At 72.2% G+C, this 25356-nt stretch overlaps 3 protein-coding genes across 3 annotated transcripts; 2 read left to right on the top strand and 1 right to left on the bottom strand.

Moving 5' to 3' along the window:
• The first annotated feature begins 96 nt into the window (after positions 1-96).
• On the top strand, positions 97-12595 carry ITGA7 (integrin subunit alpha 7). The gene is made up of 25 exons (XM_059832696.1): positions 97-266; positions 3063-3190; positions 3288-3367; positions 3448-3703; positions 4567-4698; positions 6225-6432; positions 6564-6757; positions 6899-6987; positions 7065-7192; positions 7425-7520; positions 7622-7683; positions 7806-7975; positions 8564-8734; positions 8824-8936; positions 9020-9218; positions 9483-9566; positions 9641-9720; positions 9839-9916; positions 9989-10091; positions 10324-10500; positions 10592-10684; positions 11055-11168; positions 11265-11363; positions 11442-11567; positions 12257-12595. Exons 1-25 carry the CDS (start codon positions 97-99, stop codon positions 12437-12439), a joined length of 3333 nt encoding a protein of 1110 aa, XP_059688679.1. The 3' UTR covers positions 12440-12595.
• A 584-nt stretch (positions 12596-13179) lies between these two features.
• MCRS1 (microspherule protein 1) lies at positions 13180-16326 on the top strand. The gene is made up of 14 exons (XM_059832707.1): positions 13180-13210; positions 13662-13791; positions 13895-14033; positions 14120-14278; positions 14396-14505; positions 14595-14703; positions 14814-14952; positions 15050-15125; positions 15299-15327; positions 15448-15540; positions 15628-15710; positions 15796-15883; positions 15968-16095; positions 16172-16326. Exons 2-14 carry the CDS (start codon positions 13682-13684, stop codon positions 16256-16258), a joined length of 1350 nt encoding a protein of 449 aa, XP_059688690.1. The 5' UTR covers positions 13180-13210; positions 13662-13681; the 3' UTR covers positions 16259-16326.
• Positions 16327-16487: 161 nt separating this feature from the next.
• On the bottom strand, positions 16488-24188 carry KCNH3 (potassium voltage-gated channel subfamily H member 3). The gene is made up of 15 exons (XM_059832761.1): positions 24113-24188; positions 22501-22734; positions 22280-22414; positions 22065-22195; positions 21249-21498; positions 21004-21161; positions 20383-20590; positions 19662-19928; positions 19386-19585; positions 18378-18627; positions 18080-18279; positions 17472-17509; positions 17152-17395; positions 16966-17074; positions 16488-16519 (listed from the first exon to the last, which is right to left on the bottom strand). Exons 1-15 carry the CDS (start codon positions 24186-24188, stop codon positions 16488-16490), a joined length of 2532 nt encoding a protein of 843 aa, XP_059688744.1.
• Between the last annotated feature and the right edge of the window lie 1168 nt (positions 24189-25356).

The following is a 25356-nucleotide window of genomic DNA, read 5'->3' as shown; positions in this document are numbered from 1 at the left end:
GCCGAGCCGAGCGGAGCCGAGCCGAGCCGAGCCGAGCCGAGCCGAGCGGAGCCGAGCCGAGCCGAGCCGAGCCGAGCCGAGCCGGGGCGCGGCGGGATGGCGGGGGCTCGGCCGCTGTGGCTGCCCTGGCTCGGGCTGCGGCTTCTGGCGAGCGCAGCCTTCAACCTGGACGCCAGCAGCCGCCTGCTGAAGGACGGGGACAAGGGCAGCCTCTTCGGCTTCGCCGTGGCCCTGCACCGGCAGCTCAGCCCCGAGCCCGCCGGCTGGTGAGTGCGGGACGGGGGGCGCGGACCCCCGGGGACAGCCCGGCTGTGCCCGCATCCCGCCCCGCCTCGGCTCCCCCGCGCCGTGTCCGCGCCCCGTGTCCCCGCTCTGTCCCCACTCTGTGTCCCCGCTCTGTCCCCACTCTGTGTCCCCCCGCTCTGTCCCTCCGCTCCATGTCCCCCCACTCTGTCCCCACTCTGTGTCCCCGCTCTGTCCCCACTCTGTGTGTCCCCGCTCTGTCCCCCCGCCCTGTGCCCCCACTCTGTGTCCCCACTCCGTGTCCCCCCGCTCTGTCCCTCCGCTCCGTGTCCCCCTGCTCTGTCCCCACTCTGTGTCCCCGCTCTGTCCCCCTCTCTGTGTCCCCGCTCTGTCCCCACTCTGTGTCCCCCCGCTCTGTCCCTCCGCTCCATGTCCCCCCACTCTGTCCCCACTCTGTGTCCCCGCTCTGTCCCCCACTCTGTTCCCCCGCTCTGTCCCCACTCTGTGTGTCCCCGCTCTGTCCCCCCGCCCTGTGCCCCCACTCTGTGTCCCCACTCCGTGTCCCCCCGCTCTGTCCCTCCGCTCCGTGTCCCCCCGCTCTGTCCCCACTCTGTGTCCCCCCGCTCTGTGTGCCCACTCTGTGTCCCCACTCTGTGTCCCCACTCTGTGTGCCCACTCTGTGTCTCCCCACTCCGTCCCCCCACTCTGTCCCCCCGCTCCGTGTCCCCCTGCTCTTCCCCCCACTCTGTCCCCCCCCGCTCTGTCCCCCAGCTCTGTGTCCCCGCTCTGTGTCCCCCTGCCCTGTCCCCCCCACCCTGTGCCCCCACTCTGTGTCCCCCCACTCTGTGTCCCCACTCTGTGTCCCCGCTCTGTGTCCCACCACTCTGTCCCCCCGCCCTGTGCCCCCACTCTGTGTCCCCACTCCATGTCCCCCTGCTCTGTCCCCCCGCTCTGTCCCCCCGCTCTGTCCCTCTGCTCCGTGTCCCCCTGCTCTGTCCCCACTCTGTGTCCCCCCGCTCTGTGTCCCCACTCTGTGTCCCCCTGCCCTGCCCCCCCCCCGTGCCCCCACTCTGTGTCCCCCCGCTCTGTGTCCCCACTCTGTGTCCCCACTCCGTCCCCCCACCCTGTCCCCCCGCTCCGTGTCCCCTCCTCGGGGCTGCGTCCCCCCCCGTCCCCCCGCTGAGTCGGGGACCGGCAGCCCGGGGCTCCCCGCGCCGCTCGGGGCTCCGCCGCCCGCTCCCCCCCCCGCGCTGCCGCGGGGCCCGATCCTGCCCCTCACGGCTTCGGGGTGCCCGGGCTCCAGCCGGGCTGGAGGCCCGAGGGGACGGGGAGGGGCGCGGGGACCGGCCACCCGCGCTGCCCCGCCGCCGCTCCCCAATTATTCAGCAGGAGCCGGGGGGGGGGGGGGGGGTCGAGGGGGCCATCGGCGCCCTGAGCGCAGCCTCGGGGTGCTCGGGCGGAGGGACCCCCCTCCGGGCCCCCCCGCGCCGTGCCTGCCGCCTCCCCCGCGCCCGCTCGCCGCTGAGCTGGCAAACGCCCACCCGGTGCGTGCCAGGGCAGCCGCCGGCCGTGGCCCCCGCATCCCCCGTGTCCCCCAGGCCCTGTCCCCCCCGTGGCCCCCACCGACCCCGGCCCCTGTGCCCGCCATGGCCCCGGTGGCCCCCGGGGGCTCGGGCCGCTGGCAGGGGGCTCAGCGACAGGGAACCCCTGGAGCGGGCAGGTCTTAGGGCGCTGTCGCCTGCGCCTCCCCACCCGCTCGCGAGGCCGCAGCCACCCTCCCTGTCCTCGACGCCCCGGCTCGCCGCCGCCTGTCCCCGTCCCCCCGCCAGGCCGGTGGCGCCGGCCGAAGCCGCCCGGCCGTGGCAGCCACCCTCTCCACATTCTTGGCCTCGGGTGGGGTATTTTCGCTCCCCGGTGCTCCAGCTCCCGGGCAGGTGTTTGTGGAGCCGCTCGCACCGCCAGCACCGCACCGGTGTCCCCATGCCCGTCCCCTCCGCGCCCCGGCGGGGCTCGGGGACAGGCTTGGCCCCACGGGCTCCCTACACGGTCCCCTGGCCCTGGCACCCCGGCAGCACCCGGTGCCCTGGTGCGGGATGCTCTCCTGTGCCTCCGTCTGGCTCCCTCCTTTTTTGGGCATGTTGCTGCAGGGTTATTTTGAGTGAATTCCAGTTTATTTTTACCGGCTCTGCCTCCCCGCCACCCCCCGGGGCTCCCTCGCGTCCTGAGGCCACCGTCCCCAAGGGGAGAGGGGCTGGGGTGGCCACGGTTGCCCCGTGGCCACCGAGGAGCCACCAGCGGCACGGCACTTGTCCAACAGAGGAGCGAGCCCCGTCCCCTCGAGGTCCCCAGGGAGGGCTGCGCGGTGTGGGGGTCTGGGTGGGGGTCAGGGTGCCCCCAACCCTGCTGCACCAAGGGGGACGGGGCAGGGAGTGGGCAGAAGTGGGGGGTCGGGGTGTGCGTCACCCCCTGCACCCCCTCCCCTGCCCTCACATGCCCCGAGCTGCAGCTGAGGCCTGGCAATGGCTGCGCCAGGGCTGCAGCTGCTCGGCCAGGAGGGCTGGCACCGCGCTGGGCATGCACCGTGCCGGCACGGCCAGCGGCGTGAAATCGGTGCGGGGGCGCAGGGACAGCTGCGTGGGGGCGGCAGGGACAGGGACGCTCCGGCAACTCCGGATGGGTGCCGGGGAGGGACACGGGGTGTGCAAAGCTGGCAGCACATGGGTGCAAAAACCCAGCGCTGCACGTGCCCGCTTGTGCACGGCCGGGGCTCGCGGGGGGTGCCCCCGCCTCGCCCTGATGGGGGCTCCCTGCCCTGGCAGGCTGCTGGTGGGGGCCCCCCAGGCGCCGGCGCTGCCCAGCCAAGGTGCCAACCGGACCGGGGGGCTCTTCGCCTGCCCGCTGACCCCCGAGCTCTCCGACTGCTGGCGGGTGCCCATCGACGAGGGAGGTGAGGCGCGCATTTGGGGGTGCTCGGTCTGCAGGGGCCCCCCCCGGCTCCCCGCCCCGGGGGTCCCAGTGGGGCTGACGCTGCCCATCCCCACCAGTGGACCTGCAGCGGGAGAGCAAGGAGAACCAGTGGCTGGGGGTGAGCGTGAAGAGCCAAGGCGCCGGCGGCAAGATCGTGGTGAGCGCCAGGGCGGGGGGACTGTGGCGAGGGCTGCGGGGGGTCCCCCGGCACCGCCTGACCCCTCTCCCCGCACACAGACCTGCGCCCACCTGTACGAGGCGCGGCACCGGGTGCGGCAGCCGCTGGAGACGCGGGACGTGATCGGGCGCTGCTTCGTGCTGAGCCAGGACCTGCGGGTGCGGGACGAGCTGGACGGGGGCGAGTGGAAGTTCTGCGAGGGGCGGCCGCAGGGCCACGACCGCTTCGGCTCCTGCCAGCAGGGCCTGGCCGCCGCCTTCAGCCCCGACCACCATTACATCCTCTTCGGGGCCCCCGGCACCTACAACTGGAAGGGTGAGGGTGGGGGCGGCCGGGGCCCCCGGGGCTGGGCGAGGGTGCGGGCGCGGGGCTGTGTGCGGCTGCCCGGGTGCGAGTGCGCAGGTTTGCGTGTGCACGCGTGTGGGCACGTGTTCCTGCCTGGGCAGGCGTGCACACGTGTGCACGATGGGTGTGCAAGCTGGGGGGGTGAGGATACGGGTGCCTGTGTGCTGTGTGCGAGCACGCTATAGGTGTGAGCATATGGCTGCACGCGTGCTGCGGGTGTGCGCACGTGTGTGTGAGTATGCCGTGGGTGTGCGCACGTGTGTGAGTGTGCCGTGGGTGTGTGCACGTGTGTGTGAGCGTGCTGTGAGCGTGCACGCTGTGTGGAAGCACATGGGTGCGTGTGCATGCTGTATGAGTGGGGGATGTGGGTGTACGCAAGCGTGTGTGCATGCATGCAGACATGTGCCCATGCATGCATGATGTGTGTGCGTGCTGTGTGTGCGAGCACGTGTGTGTGAACATGCTATAGGCGTGAGCACAGGTGTGTGTTTGTGCTGTGGGTGTTGGCACACTGGTGTGTGCATGCTGCCTGAGCGTGCATGTGTGTGCGTACACACGGGTGTGTGCGAGCATGCAGGCGTGGGCACACACATGCACGCTGCGTGTGTGTGAGCACATGGAGGTCTGTGTGCTGTGTGCGCGTACACGCGTGGGTAGCCGTGTGCGCACCCGTACCCGTGTGCGGGTGCATCCACCCGTCCGTGTGCCGGGACGGGTCGGCCCGGCGAGCACAGTGCCGCGGGGCAGCTCCGGCGCCCCTTTGCCCCCAGGCAGCAGGAGGGTCCCCAGGGGGGTCCCCCCCCCCGGCCCCCCTCACCCCCCCTCACCCCCAGGGAACCTGCGCGTGGAGCTGCTTAACCAGAGCTCCCTCGACCTGCTGCGCTACGACGACGGGCCCTACGAAGCCGGGGGCGAGAAGGACCAGGACCCCTCGCTCATCCCCCTGCCCGCCAACAGCTACTTCGGTACGGGCACGGCGGAGCCCGGGCACGGCGGCACGGCACGGGGGACCCCCCATCGCTGCCCTGGGGCCCCCCCGGCCCCGCTGCCCGGCTCCAGCCTGCCCCGGCCGCGGTGCCCACCCTGACGCCCCTCTCTCTTTCTCTCCCGCCCGGCCGCGGCGCAGGGCTGCTCTTTGTGACAAACATTGATAGCTCAGACCCCGACCAGCTGGTCTACAAAACCCCCCAGCCCGGCGAGAAGGTGCCCGGCGCGGCCGGCGACGTGGCCCAGAATAGCTACTTGGGTTCGTAAGCGCCGGCGGTGTCGGCGTCCCCGTGTGCCGGCGTCCCCGTGTGCCACCCTCCCCGGAGCCGTGTCCTGTGGTGTGTCCCCCGTGTCTGTGGAGGGGAGAGGAAAGGAGAGCTCCCGCAGCCTCCGCCAGGCGCCACGAGCACGCGTGTGCACACGCGTGTCCCCGTGCAGACACCCATGCTCCGAGCACACCTCCCTCTGCACCCCCCTGCGCTTGCAGCATCGCCCCCTCCTCGTGCACGCGTGCAGCGAGCGCACCCCTCTTTGCACACCCCCCATACGTGCGTGCCCCCCCCGCACACCCCGCTGTTGCACGCGTGTGGCTGCACACGCGTGCACACACACACACGCCGCCGCACGCTCCCCCCCCAGGCCTGGGACCCCTCTTGGGTCCATCTGGTGCCAGGCATGAGTGTGGCCGTCACCCCCCGGGGTGGGGGTCCCAAGCCCCCCCAGCCAGGGCTCCCTGCGGGCAGTGCTTGTCCCTGTCCCTGTCCTGCGTCCCATCGCTGTGCCGGGGCTGTGGTGGGGGCACCGCCAGGCTGGGGAGGGGCAGACCCCAGGGAACAGGGGGTGCAGAGCCTGGCGTGGCCCCCCGCGCCCCGCTGTCCCTGTGCTCCTCCCTCCGGAGATGTTTCTGCATGGGGGGGGACACGGTTCTCGCCGGGGGAGGCAGCGGCCGCATCCTGCTGGTGCCTGGCTGGGGGCTCGGGGGGCTGCGGGGCTGCCGGGGGGCTGCGGCCGCTGCATGTGGGGAAGGGGCTCCCGGCTGTGGAGGGGGCTCTGCCGCTCTCTCCAGCTGGGGGGGTCCGGCCCCCGTCCGGCTCTGCTCCGGGTCTTGCTGCTCCGGCCCCAGAATCTCCCCTTCTCTCCCCAAAATCTTCCCTTCTGGCAGTGCGGGGAGGGGCTGGTCCTCGCTCACCCTTGCAGCCTCTGCTCCCCCGTTGGCTTCCACTGCGCCCGGAGCTGGGGAGGGGACCCCGCAGTCCTGCCCCCACCCGCAGCTGCAGCCGCTGTGCCCCCGGGAGCGCAGAGCAGGGAAACTGAGGCACGAGCAGAGCCCCCCCCTGTTCCCACGCCAAAGCACGAGGGTCCCCGAGGGGAGACCTGCCCATGCAGGGCTGAGCAGAGAGAGAGAGATGGACGGACGGACGGACGGGCAGACGGCGGGTGTGGGGGGCCGGGGGGGGTCAGGGGCCAGGCAGACACCGACACCTGCCCCCCGTCCCCCCCGCAGGCTTCTCGGTGGACTCGGGCGCGGGGCTGACGCGGCGGCGGGAGCTGAGCTTCGTCACCGGAGCCCCCCGCGCCAACCACACCGGTGCCGTCGTCATCCTGCGCCGCGACAGCGCCAACCGCCTGGTCCCCGAGGCCGTGCTGCCAGGCCAGCAGCTCACCTCCGCCTTCGGCTACGCCGTCGCCGTGCTTGACCTCAACAGCGATGGGTGAGTTTGGGGGGACCCCCCTGGCCGTGGTGGCTCGGCCCCCCCAGTGTCGGTGCCGGGGCATTGCCTTGGCTCGGTGCACCGGGACGGCTTGCCACGGCCGGGGGGTGATGGAGCCGCCGTCCCCGCAGCTGGATGGACCTGGTGGTGGGGGCCCCCCACTTTTTTGAGCGCAAGGAGGAGATTGGGGGGGCCGCCTACGTCTACATCAACCCAGCGGGGCGCTGGGACTCTGCCACCCCTCTCCGCCTCAACGGCACCCGCGGCTCCATGTTTGGCATTGCCCTCAGCGCTGCCGGGGACCTCAACCATGACGGCTTTGAGGGTGAGGGCCTCGGGGGTCCCCATGGGCTGGGACACAGCCTGCGTAATGCTGAGGGGGGAGATGGTGGCACTGGGGGCTGCACCCCATAGAGGGTCCTGGGAGGGGTCTTGGCCCCCCCACTACCTGCCCTTGCCCCCCCAGACCTGGCCGTGGGAGCCCCCTTCGACGGCGCCGGCAAAGTCTACATCTACCACGGCAGCAACCTGGGCATCGTGGCAAAGCCGGCGCAGGTGAGGGGGCCGGGGGGTGCATTGCCCTTCGCCCCCCTCCCCACCGATTCCTGGTGTCACGGGCGGCCTGTCCCCAGGTCCTGGACGGGGAGGGCGTGGGGGTGACGGCCTTCGGCTACTCCCTCTCGGGGGGGCTGGACGTGGATGGGAACCTCTACCCTGACCTGCTCGTCGGCTCCCTCTCCGACACCGTCGTGCTGTACAGGTGGGTGCCCGCCATGGGCGGCCCCCACCCATGGGCAGCCCCCATCCCAGAGCATCCCCCATCCGGGGGCCCCCCCCAAACCCTCCCAGGGCATCCCCTGAGCCCGGGGGTCCCCAATCCCTGGGCACGGCCCGGGGTCCCGCGCAGGGGACGAGCACCGGCTCTGTGCAAGGATCGGGGTGCCCTCGGGGCGGGGGGCCCAGCCTGGCACCCTTGGTTTCTCTCCCGGCAGGGCCCGGCCGGTCGTCCACGTCTCCAGGAACGTCTCCCTGCTCCCCCCCAACATCGACCTGGAGCAGAGCAACTGCCAGCACCAGGAGGGCGTCTGGTGGGTGCCACCCTCTCACCCCCCCCACCTCCCCTCCCCGGGCACGCAGCCGGGGCACGGCCAGGGGTGGGTGCCCCCCATCTCACCCCGTGCCCCCCCAGCGTGGATGTCCAAGCCTGCTTCAGCTACACGGCCAGTCCCGCCAGCTACAGCCCCCGCCTCGGTGAGCGCGGTGGGGACAGGCAGCGGGGCGGGGGACCCCGGGCTGCGCCGCGGAGGGTACGGGAGCCCCCCGGGGTGGGAGGGGAGGGACCCCCGGCATTGCGCCCGTCCCTCTCCCCCCAGTGCTGGAGTACGTGTTCGATGCCGACACGGACCGCCGGCGGCTGGGCCAGGCCCCACGCGTCTCCTTCCTCGGCCGCCGTCCCTTGGACCCCGAGCACCAGTTCTCCAACACGGTGGAGCTGCCCCGGCAGCACGCCCGCGCCTGCGTCAAAGCCACCTTCCAGCTCCAGGTGGGTCCCCATCCTCATCCCCATCCCCATCCTCATCCCCATCCTCATCCTCATCCCTGTTTCCATCTCCATCCCCATTCTCATCCCCATTCCCATCTCCATCCTCATCCTCATCCCTGTTTCCATCCCCATCCCTGTCCTCATCCCCATCCCCATCCCTGTCCCCATCCCTGTCCTCATCCCCATTCCCATCCCCATCCTCATCCTCATCTCTGTTTCCATCCCCATCCCTGTCCTCATCCCCATCCCCATCCCTGTCCCCATCCCTGTCCTCATCCCCATTCCCATCCCCATCCTCATCCTCATCTCTGTTTCCATCCCCATCCCTGTCCTCATCCCCATCCCCATCCCTGTCCCCATCCCTGTCCTCATCCCCATTCCCATCCCTGTCCCCATCCCCATTCCCATCCCCATCCCTGTCCTCATCCCCATCCTCAACCCCATCCCCATCCTCATCCCCATCCCTGTTTCCGTCCCCATTCTCATCCCTGTTTCCATCCCATCCTCATTCTTATCCCCGTTTCCATCCCCATCCCCATTCTCCCCCCCGTCCCCCCTCGTCCTCACCCTCGCCCACCCTGCCCGCAGGACAGCATCCGCGACAAGCTGCGCCCCATCGCCGTCACCCTCGCCTACGGCATCCAGGGAGCCGGGGCCGCGCGGCAGAGCCGGGGGGCTGTGCGGCAGAGCCGGGGGGCCGCCCTGCCGCCCCTGTTGCCCGTGCTCAGCCCCCAGCAGCCCAGCAGCCACCGCACCGAGGTGGGGACCCGGGGACCTGGGGGTCCGGGGCGCGCCGTCCCGCGCGGGGAGCTGCCTGGAGTGTCCCGGTCCCCCCGTGTCCCCCCCAGGTGCATTTCCTGAAGCAGGGCTGCGGGGACGACAAGATCTGCCAGAGCAACCTCCAGCTCCGCTTCCAGTTCTGCGCCCGCCTTGGGGACGCCGATTTCCTGCCCCTGCCCAGGTGAGGGGGGCCAGGGCCGGGTCCCCACCCCGCGGGGTGTTGGGGACGCCCCGGGGGGGGGCTGACAGCGGCTCTGTCCCCAGGGGCGCGGATGGCACCGCCATCTTCGCCATGAGTGACCAGAAGGATGTGGCCCTGGAGATCCACGTCACCAACCTGCCCTCGGATCCGGCGGAGCCGCAGCGGGACGGGGACGATGCCCATGAGGCCCTCCTCACCGCCACCTTCCCCCCAGAGCTGCCCTACTCCGCTCTGCGCCCCTACGACGGCCGGGCGCCCTCGGTGCGGCGGGGGCCCGGGGTGGGGGCGAGGGTGGGGGGCTCTGGGGGTGGTACCGAGGGTGCTGGGGGCAGAGGGATGGGGTGGTCCTGGGGACGCCGGAGGGCCAGGGCTGGTCCTGGGGGTGCTGGGGGGTGGGATGGGGCTGGTCCTGGGGATGCAGAGGGCGGGTGCCGGGGGGTGCCGGGGGTGCAGGAGGGGGTTCGTCCCGGGGTGCAGCGGGCCGGGGGGATGCCAGCGGTGGGGGCTCAGCTCTCTGCCCCCCAGGACAAGCCGGTGGTGTGCCTCGCCAACCAGAACGGCTCGCAGGTGGAGTGCGAGCTGGGGAACCCCTTGAAACGCGGAGCCCAGGTGGGCGCAGCTCCCCGCTCCCCCCGGCCCCCGGCCCCCCGCCCCGGCCCCAGCCCTCACCCCTCTGCCCCCAGGTGCGGTTCTTCCTCATCCTCAGCACCCTGGGCATCACCCTCCAGACCACGGACCTGGCGGTGGAGCTGGCCCTGTCCACGTGAGCCCCGGGGGGGTCGGGGGCTTCGCAGCGGAGCCCCGCACTCATCTCTGTGCATGGGCACGTTTGGGGGGGGTGGGAGCGATGCCCCCCCCGACTCCCCCCCGCCTCTCCCCAGGATCAGTGAGCAGCCGGGGCTGGAGCCAGTGGTGGCTCGTGCCCGCGTGGTCATTGAGCTGCCGCTCTCCGTGACGGGGTGAGTGAAGGTGGGTTGGGGGGTCCGGGACGCCCCCCCGGGGCTGCCCTGACCCCCCGGCTGTCCCCACAGCGTGGCCGTGCCGCCCCGGCTCTTCTTCGGTGGGGTGGTGCGGGGCGAGAGCGCCGTGCGGCAGGAGAGCCAGGTGGGCAGCGCCGTGCGCTTCGAGGTCACGGTGAGTCGCCCCGACGCCTGGCTCCCGCGCCAGGGGGGACGGGGGGTGCGCGGGATGCCAGGGGTCTCGGCCCCGCTGCTCCCCTTCCCGCCCCGCACTGCTGGATGGGGGGCAGCTGTGGGGAAGGGGGTCTGTGCAGCGGGCGACAGTGGGGTGGGGGGTCCATGTGGGTGGTGGCTGTGGGGTGGGGGGTCTGTGCCACCCCGGTCACACCACTGTCCCCCCCCGGCAGGTCTCCAACCGGGGCCAGTCGCTGAAGACGCTGGGCTCAGCCTTCCTCACCCTCCTCTGGCCCCACGAGATCAGCAACGGGAAATGGCTGCTCTACCCCCTGCACCTGGAGCTGGCGGCCCCCCCGGGGCAGCGCGTGGCCTGCAGCCCCCCCGCCAACCCGCTGCGCCTGGCCCTGGTACCACCGCGGGACGGGGGCGCGGGGGTCCCTCGGTGCCCGGGGTGCCGCCCGTGCCGCCCCCCTCCATGCCCACCCTTACCCCCCCCAGGAGCCACCGGGGGAGGCTGACCCCGCCGAGGCACCCACCCCGGGGTCCTGGTGGGTGCCGGCACCCGCGGAGAGGAGGAGGAACGTCACGCTGGTGAGCAGGGCTGGGAAGCACCCGCTGCTGGGGTGCACCTGCTCATGGGGTGCCCCTGCTCAGGGGGCGCACCCGCTCCCAGGGAGCACCCACTCCTAGGGTGCACCCACTCCTGGGGTGCCCCTGCTCCTCGGGTGCACCCACTCCTGTGGGGCCCCTGCTCCTGGGGTGCACCCACTCCTGGGGTGCACCCACTCCTGTGGGGCCCCTGCTCCTGGGGTGCACCCACTCCTGGGGTGCACCCACTCCTGTGGGGCCCCTGCTCCTGGGGTGCACCCACTCCTTGGGTGCACCTATTTCAGCACACCCCTTCCTGGGGTGCCCCCGCTCGTGGGGTGCCCGGCCGGGCTGACCCCCCCCGGTCCCGCAGGACTGTGCCCAGGGCACCGCGCGCTGCCTGGCCTTCCGCTGCCCGCTGCACAGCTTCGAGCGCGCCGCCGTGCTGACGGCCCGTGGGCGCCTCTGGAACGGCACCTTCCTGGAGGTAGGAGGGGACGGGGACAGGCCCCCCGGGACGGGGACAGGGACGGGCCCCCCGGGACGGGGAGGGGGCTCACCCCGTCCCGTGCCTCCGCCGCAGGAGTACCTGGCCGTCACCTCGGTGGAGCTGATCGTGCGCGCCAGCGTCTCGGTGACCTCCTCCATCAAGAACCTGGTGCTGAAGGACGCCTCCACGCAGGTCTGGCCCCGCCACCCCGGCCCCCCCGGCCCCCTCGGCCCCCCGCCCCGCTGCCCCTGACCGCCCTGCCCTCCCCAGATCCCCGTCTCCATCTACCTGGACCCCGGGGCAGCGGTGGCCGGCGGCGTGCCGTGGTGGGTCATCCTGCTGGCCGTGCTGGCCGGCGTCCTCGTCCTGGCCCTGCTCGTCTTCATCCTCTGGAAGGTGAGGGACGGGGACGGGGTCCCCACGGCGGGATGTGACCCCCTCCCCATGGCACAGGGTCCCCTGGACGTGCGGTGCTGTGCCACCCCAGCTATGCCGTGCCCCCCGAGCTGTGCCGTGCCGTGCCATGCCATGCCACTCCAGCCGTGCTGTGCCATGCCATGCCATGCCATGCCACTCCAGCCGTGCTGTGCCGTGCTGCGCCGCGCCGTGCCACCCAGCCTGGCCTTGCCCGCCCTCACCCTCTCGCTTCCTCCCCAGTGCGGCTTCTTCAAGCGGAGCAGCCGAAAGTCCCGCTACGCCGCTAACTATTACCGGGCCCGCCTGGGCCTGCAGCCCTCCGCGGCGGACAAGCAGGCGCTGGAGGGCGAGCGGTAACGCAGGGCTCTCCCGCCCCGGCCCCGGCGGGCAGCGAGCACGGGTGCGCAGGGGTGCGCGAGGGCTGGCGGCTGCCCTGCGCGGGTGCGCGAGGCCGGCAGCGTGCAGGAGGGACAAGGGTTTGCAGTGCTGGCGCGTGGTTGCACAAGGGTTTGCAGCACTGGTGCGAAGTGCTTGCCCCTGCGGCGACTTTTGGGGTGAGCGCCGAGGGATGGGCAAGTGCCGGCACAAGCGCCGGTGCCGTGGGCTCACGGAGCCGTTCCCGAAGCCGGGGCATCCCCACGGGGCCCTGACTCGCCGGTCCCCTGCAGCTGGGCTTCTTCCGCCGGGCGCGCTACGCGCCGCCGGCCGTGCCGCAGTACCACGCCGTGAAGATCCCGCGGGAGGAGCGGCAGCAGTTCCGCGAGGAGAAGACGGGCACCATCCAGAGGAAGGAGTGGGCCGCCAACTTGAGTGAGGCCAGCGACGGCCATGTCGCCCCCAGCTCGGCGTAGCCCCCCCGGCCCCGGGGACGGTGCGGGGATGGCGGCACGCGCACGGGACGCTGGACACGGGACCCTCCTGCCTGGCCCTGGGGAAGGACCCTCTGGCACCGCGTGCGGGGAGGAACACGCGTGTGCCGGCGCACGCCTGCCTTGGCCGGGCGCACACGGGACTGCTCGCGCCGGGACGGGGCCCGTTGGCCCCACGGGAAGGGCTCGGCCCCGCGGCAACGGCTCGGCCCCATGGGGAGGGCTCGGCCCCACGGGGTGGGCTCGGCCCCACAGCGATGCTCGACCCAATAAAAGGAACAGCCCCTCCACAGAGGCCGTGTCCCTTCCTCGCAGCCTGGGGAGGGGTCGGCCATGATGGGTGTGGCCGTGGTGGCCGGTGAGCCGCCATGATGGGTGTGGCCGTTTCGGCGGGCAGCGGCTCCCTACGCTGCCGGGGCCGGGACGAGCCCTGTCTACCGGGAAAACGGGGCTCGGCCCCGTCCCCGCCCGTGGGTTGGGCCCGGCCGCCCCCGACCCATCGCCAACGGCGGCCCAGACAGGAGGGGGGGCGCGGCCCTGCCCTTAGCCAAGATGGCGGCGCCCTGAGCCAAGATGGCGCCGCGCCGCAGAGGCCTCGCGGAGCCTTTCAAATGGCGGCGCCCTCCACAGCTTCAGCGCGCCTTTTGCTGACGCCAAATCATTTTCCGGTGGATACCCGGAAGCGGCGCCGTCCATGGAGGCGTCCGGGCCGACGCCGTCGCGGAGCGGTCGGAGCCTCCGCTCCCGGGGATGGTGAGGCCGCGGCGGCGGCACCGGCTGCCCGGGGAGGGGGGGGGCGGCGGCGGCGGGAGGCGGCGGCCGGGGGTGGGGGGGCGGCCCTGTGTCCCCCCGGGCCGGGGTGGTTTGTCTGGGAGCCCCTGGCAGGGCCCTGTGTCCCACATCCCCTCCCCGGGCGTTCCCGTGTCCCTCCGTGTCCCCTCGTGCGTCCCCCCTCTGCCCCCGCCTTCCCCCGTGGCCCTCGCTGCCACCCCCGTGGCCCCCCACTCCCCCCCCCTTCGTCTCCCCCGTGTCCTCCTGCTTGTCCCTCCCCACGTCCCTGCATTCCCAGAGTCCCCCCTGAGCCCCCTGGAAAGCTGCACCCCCCGGGTGCGATGGGGGGCCCGGAGGTCCCGGCTGCCCCACGGCCCTGCGGGTGAGCTGTCAGGGGGCGGCCGGGGACCCCCATCTCCTCCGTCCGCCGCAGACGTGCTGCTCTCCGGACTGATGGCGTCGGGCGCGACGAGCCGCTCCGAGGACGAGGAGTCGCTGGCGGGGCAGAAGCGGGGCTCGGCCCAGGCCTCGGGCGCCATCCCCAAGCGCCGCAGCTCCTCGCGGTACGCCGGGGCGGGAGAGGGGGGCGCGGGGCTGAGCGCTGCCTGGCTGTGGGAGAGGGTGGTCTGTGGGCTCCGGGACTCGGAGCTGTCTCGTTAATTCCAGGTTCATCAAGCGGAAGAAATTTGACGATGAGCTGGTAGAGAGCAGCCTCGCCAAATCCTCCAGCCGGGCCAAGGGCGCCGGCGGGGTCGAGCCCGGGCGCTGCTCGGGCAGCGAGCCCTCCTCCAGCGAGAAGAAGAAGGTGAGGGGCCGGGGGGGACATCCAGGGCCCCGCCGGGGGTCTGGGGAGCTCAGAGAGACCCCCAACGCCCATCTCTGCCCACCCAGGTCTCCAAGTCCGTGTCCGCCCCCATCGCGCCCAGCCCGGTCCCGACCCCCGGCCTCGCCAAGCGGATGAAGAAGAGCAAACAGCCCCTGCAGGTGACGAAGGACTTGGGCCGCTGGAAACCCGCTGATGACCTCCTGCTCATCAACGCCGTGCTTCAGGTAACGGCCCCGAGGGGCTGCCTGTCCCCCGGGGACCCTCGCAGCGGGGGTGTTTGCCACCGCTGTGTTGTGGGGCTGGCCCCCAGGGACTGTCCCCTCACCCGGGGGCTCTTCCAGACCAACGACTTGACCTCCGTGCACTTGGGCGTCAAGTTCAGCTGCCGCTTCAACCTGCGGGAGATCCAGGAGCGGTGGTACGCGCTCCTCTACGACCCCATCATCTCCAAGTGAGTGCGGGGCGAGGCTCGCAGGGGCAGAGCCATCCCGGGGGGGCTGGCGGGGGCCGTGGGGGCTCTCACACCGCGTCCCCCCCCAGGCTGGCCTGCCAGGCCATGCGGCAGCTGCACCCCGAGGCCATCGCCGCCATCCAGAGCAAAGTGCTCTTTAGCAAAGCCGAGGAGCAGCTGCTGAACAAGGTGGGATCGGTAAGAGCCAGCCGGGAGCGGAGCAGACTGCGGGGTGGGGGGCTCCAGTCTGGGGTCTCGGGCTCTCGGCGGGGGTCCTCGGTGCCACGTGTCCCGTCTCCCCTCCGCAGACCAGCCAGCCCACGCTCGACACCTTCCAGGAGCTGCTCCATAAGCACCCCGATGTCTTCTACCCCTCCCGGACGGCCAAGGCCCTGCAGCTCCACTGGCAGCTCATGAAACAGTACTACCTGCTGGATGACCAGACTGGTGAGGCCCCGAGGGTCCCCTGTGTCCCCTGTCCCCTGCGCCCCCTGTCCCCTGCGCCCCCCAGCCCCCTCACTCCCTCCCCTCCTGCTCCTTCCAGTGCAGCCGCTGCCCAAGGGGGACCAAGTGCTGAACTTCTCGGACGCCGAGGACATGCTTGACGACAGCAAGCTGAAGTGAGGTTTTTGGGGGGCTGGGGTGGGGACAGGGGCCGTGCTGGGGGGGTGCAGGGTGGCACCGTCTCGACAGCAAGCTGAAGTGGGGTTTTGGGGGGGCTGGGGTGGACAGAGAGGTCACGCTGGGGGGGCATGGCGTGGCACGGTCTCATCCTGCCTCTTCTCCTCCCCAGGGATGTGCGGGACGAGGTGCTGGAGCACGGTGAGTCCAGCCCGCTCCCATCTGGGCCGCCTGAATTGCCGGGGAGAGGCCCAGGACCCCCTCGGGGTGGGGGAGAGGTGCCCCCCACCCTCCCCAGCTCCCTTCTCCCCTTCTCCCCAGAGCTGACCGTGGCCGACCGGCGCCAGAAGCGGGAGATCCGGCAGCTGGAGCAGGAGCTGCACAAGTGGCAGGTGCTGGTCGACAGCATCACAGGTGAGAGCTGGGAGCTGGGGGGGGCCCTGTCCGTCCCCCCGGCCCCCTGTCCGTCCCCCCGGCCCCTCTCACCCCTCCTTCCCCCAGGCATGAGCTCCCCGGACTTTGACAGCCAGACGCTGGCCGTGCTGCGGGGCCGCATGGTGCGGTACCTCATGCGCTCCCGGGAGGTGAGTGCAGGTGTTGTGCCCCCCACACTCCGGGGAGCCCCCCCCGGCCTCCCCGCAGCCCCCTGACCCTTCCTCTCCCCCCTAGATCACGCTGGGCAGAGCCACGAAGGACAACCAGATCGACGTGGACCTGGCGCTGGAGGGACCAGCCTGGAAGATCTCCCGCAAGCAGGGTAGGGATGGAGATTGGGGCTGGGGCAGGTCCTGGGGGGCCCTGCGCTCCCTCCTCCTCTCACCCCCTATCCCCCCCCCTCCAGGCGTTATCAAGCTGAAGAATAACGGGGATTTCTTCATCGCTAACGAGGGCCGACGTCCCATCTACATCGACGGCCGCCCCGTGCTCGGCGGCAACAAGTGGAAGCTGAACAACAACTCGGTGGTGGAGGTGAGCCCTGACACGGGCCGGGGGTCCTGGGGGGGGCCGGGGGTCCCTCCCTGCTCACCCTCTGCCCCCTCCCCAGATCGCCAGTCTCCGCTTCGTCTTCCTCATCAACCAGGACCTGATCGCCCTTATCAAGGCGGAGGCGGCCAAGCTGGCCCAGCAGTGACGAGGGGCGGGGGCTGCTCCCCCAGCCCTGCCGGGGGGAATGGGGGTCCCCACAGCCCCCACCTTGGCCCTGGGCACCCCCGGCCCCCCTCGGCGGCCCCCCTGGGGGTGCGGGGCCCCTCCTGCCCCAGCCCTGGGCTGGAGATTGTCACCTTCCAATAAAGTGTTGTCCCCTGCCCCACTGCGGGGGGGTCCCTGGGGGCTGGGGACACCCCGGGGGGGGACTACCCTCAGCTCCTGCGGCGTGTTCTTAAAATCACTCCTTTATTGAGAAAGGGGGAGAGGAGGCTCTGCCCCCCCACGGGGCGGCTGTCGGCGCCTGGGGAGGGTCTGGTCACCCCGGGGGTCCCCTTACATGCCTGACCCCTCTTCTTGGGGCCGGGGGCCCCCCCGGGACTCCCCCATCAGTGCCAGCTCCAGGCCGGGCGCGTCCCAGGGCAGGGGGGGCTCCAGCTCCGGCACGAGAACACGGTGGCCCCCCGAGGAGGCAGCGACGGGTGGCCATGCGGGGGGGCTCCCCCCTGGCTGCCCCTCCTGCCCCCCCGGGGAGCCCCAGAAGGGGCCGGGGTGCCCCCAGGGCGAGCTGTGGGCAGCGGGGGGGCCCCAGCCCCAGGGCTGGCTGCGGGCGCAGTCGGGGGGCAGCTGGCGCAGGCAGAGCCCCGGCCCCCCCGTCTCCACGCGGAGCGGCTGGAGGGCTGCGGCCATCACCGGGGCGTCGGGGCGCGGGGGGGGGCGGCAGCAGCAGGAGCTGTACGGCCTCTCGCAGCGCCCGCAGCCCCTCCCGCAGCTGCAGCACCTGCCCTGACAGCTCGGCCACCTGCGGGTGATGAGGGTCAGCGCCCCCCCGGCCCCCCCCCCCAGCCCCCTGCAGCCCCCCCCCCGGCCCCCCCTTACCGCCTGCCGCAGCTTCTCGATGGTGTCGGCGCTGCTCGGCTCCGGGGGGCTGGGGGGGATGGCCAGCAGCCCCCCCTCCCCAGCTGGGGGGAGAGGCGAGTGTCTCCTTGGGGCACCCAGGGGTGTCCCCCCCCCCCCAGTATCGGGGCCCCCCACCTTACCTGGACCCAGCACGGGGCCGAGGTGGAAGTTGAAGAGGGGCTTGTCGGCGGCGCAGCCCTCCCCCTCAGTGCCGTCGACCACCCTGGGGGGCATCGGGGGGGTGGGGGGGCGCTGACCCAGGGCTCTGGGCCTCCCCCTGCCCCCCCCCCGCCCCTCACCTGGGACTCAGGTCCGGGGGGCCACTCCAAGGGTGCAGCTGCAGGGCCGTGGGGCGCCCGGGGTGGGCGCGGGGGCCTCCGCTGTGGGGGGGGCCGGGGCTGGCTCCCCGCGGGGGGGGGCCGGGCCGGGGCTGGGGGGCTGCGGCTCAGCCCCCCCCTCCAGCGTGGGCTCCCCGCTGGGTGAGCACGACTCTGCCTGCAGCCGGGGGCAGAGAGGGGGGGCCCCGCTCTGCACCCCCTGCATCACCCCTTCCCCCGTGACATCACCCAGGCCCCATGATGTCATCTTGGCCCTGTGATGTCACCCTTCACCCCATGATGTCACCCTCCAGCCCCGCACTGTCCCCCCCTGCCCCATCAGCTTTGGCCCCGTGGGTCATGCCCCAAACTTGTCATGTCCCCTTTAGCCAGGAGTTACATCATCAAGTGAGGGCAGTGATGTCATGCGGAAGCTATGATGTCATCCCTCAAGCCCGAGCTGCCTTGAGCTCTTGGACCCACTGAGCCCATGACATTGCCTCCCCTCTCCCCTCCGCCATCACTGCTGGGGGTGCATCAGCCCCTGTCCCCGTGACGTCACTCCCCGGCCCCCGGTGACGTCACCTCACCTCGGGGGTGCCCCCCAGGTCGTAGCTGAGCTCGTGGGGCAGCTGCCGGCGGAAGGCGCGGGCGAAGTCGGGGTCGAGGGCCAGGCCCTCCGCCAGCGCCGGCAGCCGCAGGCTCTGCAGGGCGCAGTACGTCAGCCCCCGCACGTCCGCCTGCGCCCGCTTGTCCCCCCCCAGGTCACAGCCGATCAGGTCCCCCTTCCCTGGAGGGGGGGACAGGCGCGGGACAGGACGGGGGGGTGTCAGGCCGGCCATCGGTGTCACGACAGGGCCGGCCTCAGCCCGCTCCCACGCCCCGCACCGAGGATGGCGAGGACGGTGCCGTCCCGCAGCACCTCCATGGAGCCGGAGCGGAGGAAGTAGAGGGCCTGGAGCGCGTCGCCCCGGCGGATGAGGAGCTCGCCGGGGGTGCAGAAGGTGGGGCGCACCCCCAGGGAGAGGGCGCGCAGGCAGCCCCGGCTGGCCCCCCCGAAGAGGGGCAGCTGCAGCAGCTCCTTGTGCAGGTGCAGGGCGATGTCGGCCCGCAGCTCCTCGGGCAGGCTCTGCAGGAGCTGCGCGCCCGGCGCTCAGCCGCGGCCCCCCTCCCTCCCTGCCACGGCGGGCTGGGCCCCCCGAGCCCCCCCGGGACGGCCTGAGCTCCCCGTCCAGCCCCACCATGGACCGTGCACCCAGAGCCCCCCCATCCATCCCTGCCGTGGGGCTGGGGCGCCCTGCGCTCCCCATCCCTTCCCACCGTGGACTGAGCACCCCCAGGTCACCCCCGTCTAGCCCAGCTATGGGGCTGGGGACCCCCCCAGGCTCCCTCCATCCCTGCTGTGGGGCTGGGGAACCCCCATCCATCCCCATCATGGACCGAGCACCCCAAAGTCCCCCTGCCCATCCCTGCTGTGGGGTTGGGGAACCCCCATCCATCCCCATCATGGACTGAGCACCCCAAAGTCCCCCTGCCCATCCCTGCTGTGGGGCTGGGGAACCCCCATCCAGCCCCATCATAGACCGAGCACCCCCAAAATCCCCCTGCCCATCCCTGCTGTGGGGTTGGGGAACCCCCATCCAACCCCATCATGGACTGAGCACCCCAAAGTCCCCCTGCCCATCCCTGCTGTGGGGCTGGGGACCCCCCCAGGCTCCCTCCATCCCTGCTGGGGGAGGTGGGGCACCCCAGTTCCCCTCCATCCCTGCTATGGGGCCAGAGCACCCCAGCTCCCATCCAGCCATGCACCACCGCTGCTCGCCCGGGCTGGGGTCCCAGGGGTGCCGGGGGTCCCAGGGGTGCCGGGGGTCTGTGGCGCCCGCGGCGGGGGCTGACCTCGGCCGTGTCGATGCCGTTGTTGGCCGCCCAGGTGCTCTGGAAATACTCGAGGATGCGGCGCTTGAGGGGCCGGGGGATGCGGTGGATGCGGATGTAGTCGTGCAGGTCGCGGGTGCGGCTGTGGTACAGGAACCGACGGGCGTAGAGCCGCTGGATGATGGCCGTCACGTTGCCGAAGACCACCGCGTGCATCAGCGCTGGGGACAGCGGAGAACACCCATCACCCGGCTGCCGAGACCCCCCCGCACCCCACTGCCCACCCCAGCCCCTCACCCCCGACCAGCATGGTGCAGATGGAGAAGATCTTCTCGGTGTCGGTGTTGGCGGAGACGTTGCCGAAGCCCACGCTGGTCAGGCTGCTCAGGGCGAAGTAGAGGGAGGTGATGTAGGCGCTGCGCAGCGAGGGCCCCCCCAGCAGCCCCCCGCTCTCGCTGCAGTTGGCCCCTGGCCCTGTGCCGTTCCCGGCCCCCCCGGTGCTGCAGTTCCTCCTCGCCAGGTAGTAGGGGGTCTCCAGCCGCCGCGCCAGCTCCTGCAGCCAGCCTGGGGGGGACGGGGGGGTGAGCAGGGCCGTGGGGCTCTCCGGCTTGGGGTGGGGGGCACAGGGGACAGGGACAGCCCCCCGTGAGGCACATGGGGCTGAGGGGCAAGGGCAGAAACCGGACAGGCTGTGGGGACATGGTGGGGGGCACAGGCAGCCCTCGGTCTGGGGCCGTGGGGCGCACAGGTCGCATGGGCAGGTCTCGGTGGCCGGGGTGGGGTGGCCATGGGGTGCTCAGGGTGCACGAGCAAACCTCAGCTTCGGGGTGCGCAGAGGACTGGGGTGGGGGGTGTGTGGGGGGGTGCGCACCAGCAAACCCTGGCAGCAGCTCAGGGGGTGCACAGCCTCCAGCTCTGGGGTGCGGGGACACAACAGCAGGGCCAGACACATGGGGACAAGGGACAGGAACCCCCACAGCCCCCCGTGGGGGGGCCGGTGGCGGCGGGGCGGCCGTACCGATCTCGGGCAGGGCGGTGGGGCTGCCCTCCACCTCGCGCTGCCCCAGGAAGAACCAGCCGCAGGCGACCCAGTGGGCCAGGAGGGCGAAGACCACCATGAGCAGCGCCAGCACCACGGCGCTGTACTGCGAGTACCGGTCCAGGTTGGGCAGCAGCCGCAGCAGCCGCAGCAGTCGCACCGTCTTCAGCAGGTGGGCCCCCACGTACTGCGGGGAGAGGGACAGTGCCAGAGGGGACAGGGCACCCGGAGGGGACGGGGCACCAGTTGGCTCCATCCAGCCCCAAGCCCCCCTGGGGTCCCTCACCCCCCATCAGGGTCCCTGCAGCATTAATGGGGGGGTGTCCTGCAGCCCACCAGGGCTCCGCACAGCCCCATTGGGGTCCCCAGTGCCCCATCAGTGTCACCACAGGGAGGATGGGGGGGTCCCTGCAGCCCTTCAAGGTCCCCACTGGCCCATCGGGGTCTCCAGTGAGGTCCCCATGGTCGCTCAGCATCCCCAAAACGCCAGTGGGATCCCCGCAGCTCAGGGAGGGGAGGGTCCCTGCAGTCCGGGGGGGGGTCCCTGCAGTCCAGGGGGGTCCCCGCAGCCCGGGATGGTCCCCGCGTCCCGGCGCTCACCACGTTGACCTGGCAGGCGGCGAGCAGGTCGAAGGGCAGCGCGGCCACGAGGTCGAGCGGGAACCAGCCGGCCAGGTAGTGGCGGGCGACGGCGCGGGGCTCCAGCACCACCCGCCCCGACTTGCTGACGAAGGTGGTGCGGAAGTTGAGGATGATGTCTGGGGTGGGGGGAGCCATCAGTGCACCGAGTCGCCCTGGCCTCTGCCAGCCCCGAGCCGGCATGGGGGGGGGGGGGGGGGCTTTACCCAGCATGAAGAGGATTTCCACGCACAGGTCGCAGGCGCTGGGGGGGCCGCGGGCAGCCGGCAGCCCCTCCTCAGTGCCGGCACCCACACAGACGCTGTAGGGGACGGTGACGGCCACGTAGAGGGTGGCGAGCAGGATGAGCCCGTCCCAGCCCGCCTTGAAGGCCCCGTAGTGCAGCAGGATGAGGGGGGGCTTGCGGATGGCGGCCACCTTGTACTCGGGCAGGGAGGGCTTGTCCCCGAAGACACCCTGATGGAGACTGGGGTCAGGCCAGACACGCTGTCCCCTGCCCTAAGACCATGTCCCCTGCCCCGACACACTGTCACTAGCATGGACATACTGTCCCCAACCTCAACACCTTGTCCCCAGCCCTCTCCCACCCTTCTAAGTGTGTCCCCAGCGTGGTCACCCTGTCCCCAGCCCGAACATCCCAAACCCACACCTCATCTCTAGCCCCTTTCCGGTCCAGCCACCTTGTCCCCAGCCCCAACACCGTGTCCCCAGCCCCGACACCTTGTCTCTGTCCCGCGACACCCTGGAAAGCTTGCCCTCAGCCTCAGCACCTTGTCCCCAGCCCTTGTGTCACCACGTCCCCTGCATCAACTTCTTCACAGTCTGGACACTCTGTTCCCAGCCAGGATGCCCTGTCCCCAGCGCTGACACGTGTCCCCCAGCCCCGACACATGTCCCCAGCCCTGACACGTGTCCTGAGCCCCAACACGTGTCCCGCAGCCCCGACACATGTCCCCCAGCCCTGACACGTGTCCCCCAGCCCTGACACGCGTCCCCAGCCCTGACCCAGGTCCCAGCTCCACCTTTCTGAGCTTGTGCTTGTTCTTCCTCTGCTTCTGCAGGTGCCCCGAGAGATGGTACAGCACCGCCCGGCTCCGGCGCCGGCTGGCATTGAAGCCCTTCCCTCCAGCACGGCTGAACCGCCGGCGCCCGCCTGCCCAAGCAGAGAGGGGGGATGTGGGTGACGGTGGCCGGGGGGGCTCCAGCTGGTCCCATCTTCCCCCCAGCACCCCCTCACCCGCGTCCTTCGTGCTGTCGGCGCCCGAGCGGCTCTTGGTGCTGGTGATGTCCTTGTGGGACACGAGGAACAGGGCCACCTCGTCCTTCTCGTTCTTGATGGGCACCACGTCCAGCAGGCACCAGAAGGGGACACCTGCCGGGGGGCAACACGCGGGCTGAGGGGGCACCCCCGGGGCGGGGGGCTGCGGAAGGGGGCCGGCCGCCCCCGCTGCCACCCACCGCTCTTGCGGTAGAGGATGAGCTCGCCCTTGAAGGCCTGCTGCTCGTCCAGCGCGCGGCGGAGCTGCTGCCGCAGCAGCTCGCTGGTGTCGGGGCCGTAGAGGAAGGAGCAGGCGCAGCAGCGCTGCATCACCTCCGCCCGCGAGAAGCCCGTCAGGTCGCAGAAGCCGTCGGAGCAGTAGACGACGGGGAAGGCGCTGGGCACCTGGGCATTGCCCAGCACGAAGTTACTGTCTGCAAGGGAGAGGCGGCTGTGCCGGGGGGGCCGGGCAGGGGGGAAAGGGGGCGCGGGCAGCCCGTGGGGCAGGGGGACAGGGACTGGGGGAGCCCATGGGTTTGGGGGTTCCCATGGGTTTGGGGGAGCCCGTGGGTTTGGGGGAGCCCGTGGGGCTGGGGGTTCCCATGGGGTCAGGGGGAAGGGACTGGGGGAGCCCATGGGTTTGGGGGTTCCCATGGGTTTGGGGGGCCCGTGGGGCTGGGAGGGAGGGGCTGGGGCGTCTGCGTCACCCGTGGGGTCCCCCTGGCTGTGTCGGGGGTGCGGGGGGGGTGCGGGGGGGGGGGTCCGCAGCCATCTGGGCCCGGTGGGTTATTTTTACGCGGCTGAACCGCCCGTTGGCACCGGTGGAGCCCACTCTGCCTCATTTGCATACATTTGCATAGGAACAGCGCGGGGGGGGCTGCCTCCCACCCACTCTCCCCGGGAGAGCACAGCACCGGGCCGCGGGGGGGGGGGGGGGGGGGGGGGGGCACGTCCAAGGACCGGGGCCATCCCGGGGACACCAGTCCCCCGCGGCCGCCGGTCCCGGCCCGGCGCAGCCCCGGTGCCGCGGAGCGCATCGCCGTTACTCACCGGCACGGCGGGGGCGGGACGGGTATTTATAGCCCCGGGAGGGGGCGGCGGGGCCCGATCCTTCCCCGGCGAGCGAGAGGGGGCGGCGGGAGCCGCGACAGCGCCCGGGCCCCGAGCGTGCCCCCCCCCCCCCCGTCCCCCCGCCCCGGGCCGAGCACCCCCCGATCCGAGCGGGCGCTCATCCGAGGGGATGCCCGTGCGCAGCGCCGAGCACCGCCCGCCCCGTCCCGGTCCCGGTCCTTCCGCCCCGGGGGGGTGCGCAGCGCCGAGCACCGCCCGTCCCGGTCCCGGTCCCGGTCCTTCCGCCCCGGGGGGAATGCGCAGCGCCGAGCACCGCCCGCCCCGTCCCGGTCCCGGTCCCTCCGCCCCGGGGGGATGCGCAGCGCCGAGCACCGCCCGTGCAGGTCCCGGTCCCGGTCCCTCCGCCCCGGGGGGGTGCGCAGCGCCGAGCACCGCCCGTCCCGGTCCCGGTCCCGGTCCTTCCGCCCCGGGGGGGTGCGCAGCGCCGAGCACCGCCCGTCCCGGTCCCGGTCCCTCCGCCCCGGGGGATGCACAGCGCCGAGCACCGCCCGTCCCGGTCCCGGTCCCTCCGCCCCGGGGGATGCACAGCGCCGAGCACCGCCCGTCCCGGTCCCGGTCCCGGTCCCTCCGCCCCGGGGGATGCGCAGCGCCGAGCACCGCCCGCCCCGTCCCAGCCGGGTCCCAGCGCCGCCGCCCCGTCGGGGCCGGTGCCGGTGCGGGCGGCGGTGCCGGTGCACTCACGCGTCCCGTCGAAGCGGCGGGCGATGGTGTCCAGGAAGGCGTTTTGCGGCGCCAACAGGCCCCGCATCGGCGGCATCTCAGCGGCGGCTCCGCGCTGCCGCCATCCCCGCGGGCGCCGCCGGCCCCGGGGCTCCCCCGCGCCGCCCCCCGCCCCGGCACCGGCGCCGCCCCCCGGGAGGGACCGGCATTGGCGGCGGGGAGCCGGGACCCCGCTCCAGCCCCGCGCCCTCCCGCAGCCCGTCCCGGCTCCTCTCCCGGGGAAGGGGCACCCCGGGCCGGGGCGGCCACGGGAGAAGGCGCCCACGGGGGTCTCGGGATCCGCGGCCCGGGGGGGCGGGGGGGGACCCGGGTGCCTTCGGGAGCTGAATCACTCCAAGCAGCAAACGTGGGAGGGGTGAAAGCTCAAAGTGGGGGTTCATTTATTGAATCTGTTCAACCAAACTCGGGAGAACTTCGGTTCAAGGGGGGGGGGGGGGGCGGGGAAGGAACCGCCACCCCCCGCATAAGGAGGGGGGGGCCCCAGGCAGGGAGCCCCCGGGACGCCCCGGAGCCGTGGAGGGCTGGTGGCAGCAAGGCACAAGACAGCGACGGCCACCACCACGACAGCGACGGCCACCACGACCCCCGTCTTTATTCACACAGCCCTCGCCCCCACCCAGGATGAATGGATATTGCTATAAATTTAATTTAGGGGGGAGAAGGGCTGGAGAAGGGGGGGGAGGCAGGGCAAGAAGGGGAAGTGAATAAAATAAAGAAACCCCCAACGTAAAAACCCGGAGAAGAGCGAAGTGTGCGGCCGAAGCGTGCGGGTGCCCGGCCCCGCGGCCTGGAGAGGAGGGGTCCAGATTCCTGCCTGTCCCCCAGGGAGGGGACACCCACAGCCTCCCCCCGGCTCTCCCCCTGTCCCAGCACGCATCCTCGCTGCCAGCGCGAGCGACGGGCGGGTACAGGCCGCTGCTGGGAGGCCGGGCCCAGATGAAAAGAGGCTGGGGGCTGCGATGGCGCAGAGAAAGGCGATTTCTGGAGGGGAGAGGGAAGGGACAGGAGAGGGGGCAGCAGGGGAGAGGCCTGGACCCCCTCCGAGGGGGCAGCGCAGGCGTGAGAAGAACACAAAGCAGAGCGGAGGGAAGGAAGGGAAGAGAGAAACAAACAAAAATCAAAATGGCACAAGAAATGAGCAGTGTAAACTTTCCTTCGTTAGTATCCTAGCTAGGTGCTCCCCGCAGGCGGGCTCTCTGCGGGAC

Source organism: Gavia stellata, chromosome 36 (assembly GCF_030936135.1).
Source record: "Gavia stellata isolate bGavSte3 chromosome 36, bGavSte3.hap2, whole genome shotgun sequence".
NCBI classification, from domain to species: Eukaryota; Metazoa; Chordata; class Aves; order Gaviiformes; family Gaviidae; genus Gavia; species Gavia stellata.
Note: the sequence above shows the minus strand (reverse complement) of the source record. Positions and strands in the feature narration are given on the sequence as shown.

What these genes read in the sequence shown, in the direction of transcription:
- ITGA7 (XM_059832696.1), top strand. Translation starts at nt 97, where the DNA reads ATGGCGGGGGCTCGGCCGCTGTGGCTGCCCTGGCTCGGGCTGCGGCTT. An exon ending in CAGCACCAGGAGGGCGTCTG is followed by an intron (nt 7,521 to 7,621) that starts GTGGGTGCCACC and finishes GTGCCCCCCCAG; the next exon opens with CGTGGATGTCCAAGCCTGCT. An exon ending in CCGTGCGCTTCGAGGTCACG is followed by an intron (nt 10,092 to 10,323) that starts GTGAGTCGCCCC and finishes CCCCCCCGGCAG; the next exon opens with GTCTCCAACCGGGGCCAGTC.
- MCRS1 (XM_059832707.1), top strand. Translation starts at nt 13,682, where the DNA reads ATGGCGTCGGGCGCGACGAGCCGCTCCGAGGACGAGGAGTCGCTGGCG. An exon ending in CCTGCTGGATGACCAGACTG is followed by an intron (nt 14,953 to 15,049) that starts GTGAGGCCCCGA and finishes TGCTCCTTCCAG; the next exon opens with TGCAGCCGCTGCCCAAGGGG. An exon ending in ACCTCATGCGCTCCCGGGAG is followed by an intron (nt 15,711 to 15,795) that starts GTGAGTGCAGGT and finishes TCTCCCCCCTAG; the next exon opens with ATCACGCTGGGCAGAGCCAC.
- KCNH3 (XM_059832761.1), bottom strand. Translation starts at nt 24,188, where the DNA reads ATGCCGCCGATGCGGGGCCTGTTGGCGCCGCAAAACGCCTTCCTGGAC. An exon ending in CACCGCCCTGCCCGAGATCG is followed by an intron (nt 19,929 to 20,382) that starts GTACGGCCGCCC and finishes CGTCCCCCCCAG; the next exon opens with GCTGGCTGCAGGAGCTGGCG. An exon ending in CCCCCGGACCTGAGTCCCAG is followed by an intron (nt 17,396 to 17,471) that starts GTGAGGGGCGGG and finishes GATGCCCCCCAG; the next exon opens with GGTGGTCGACGGCACTGAGG.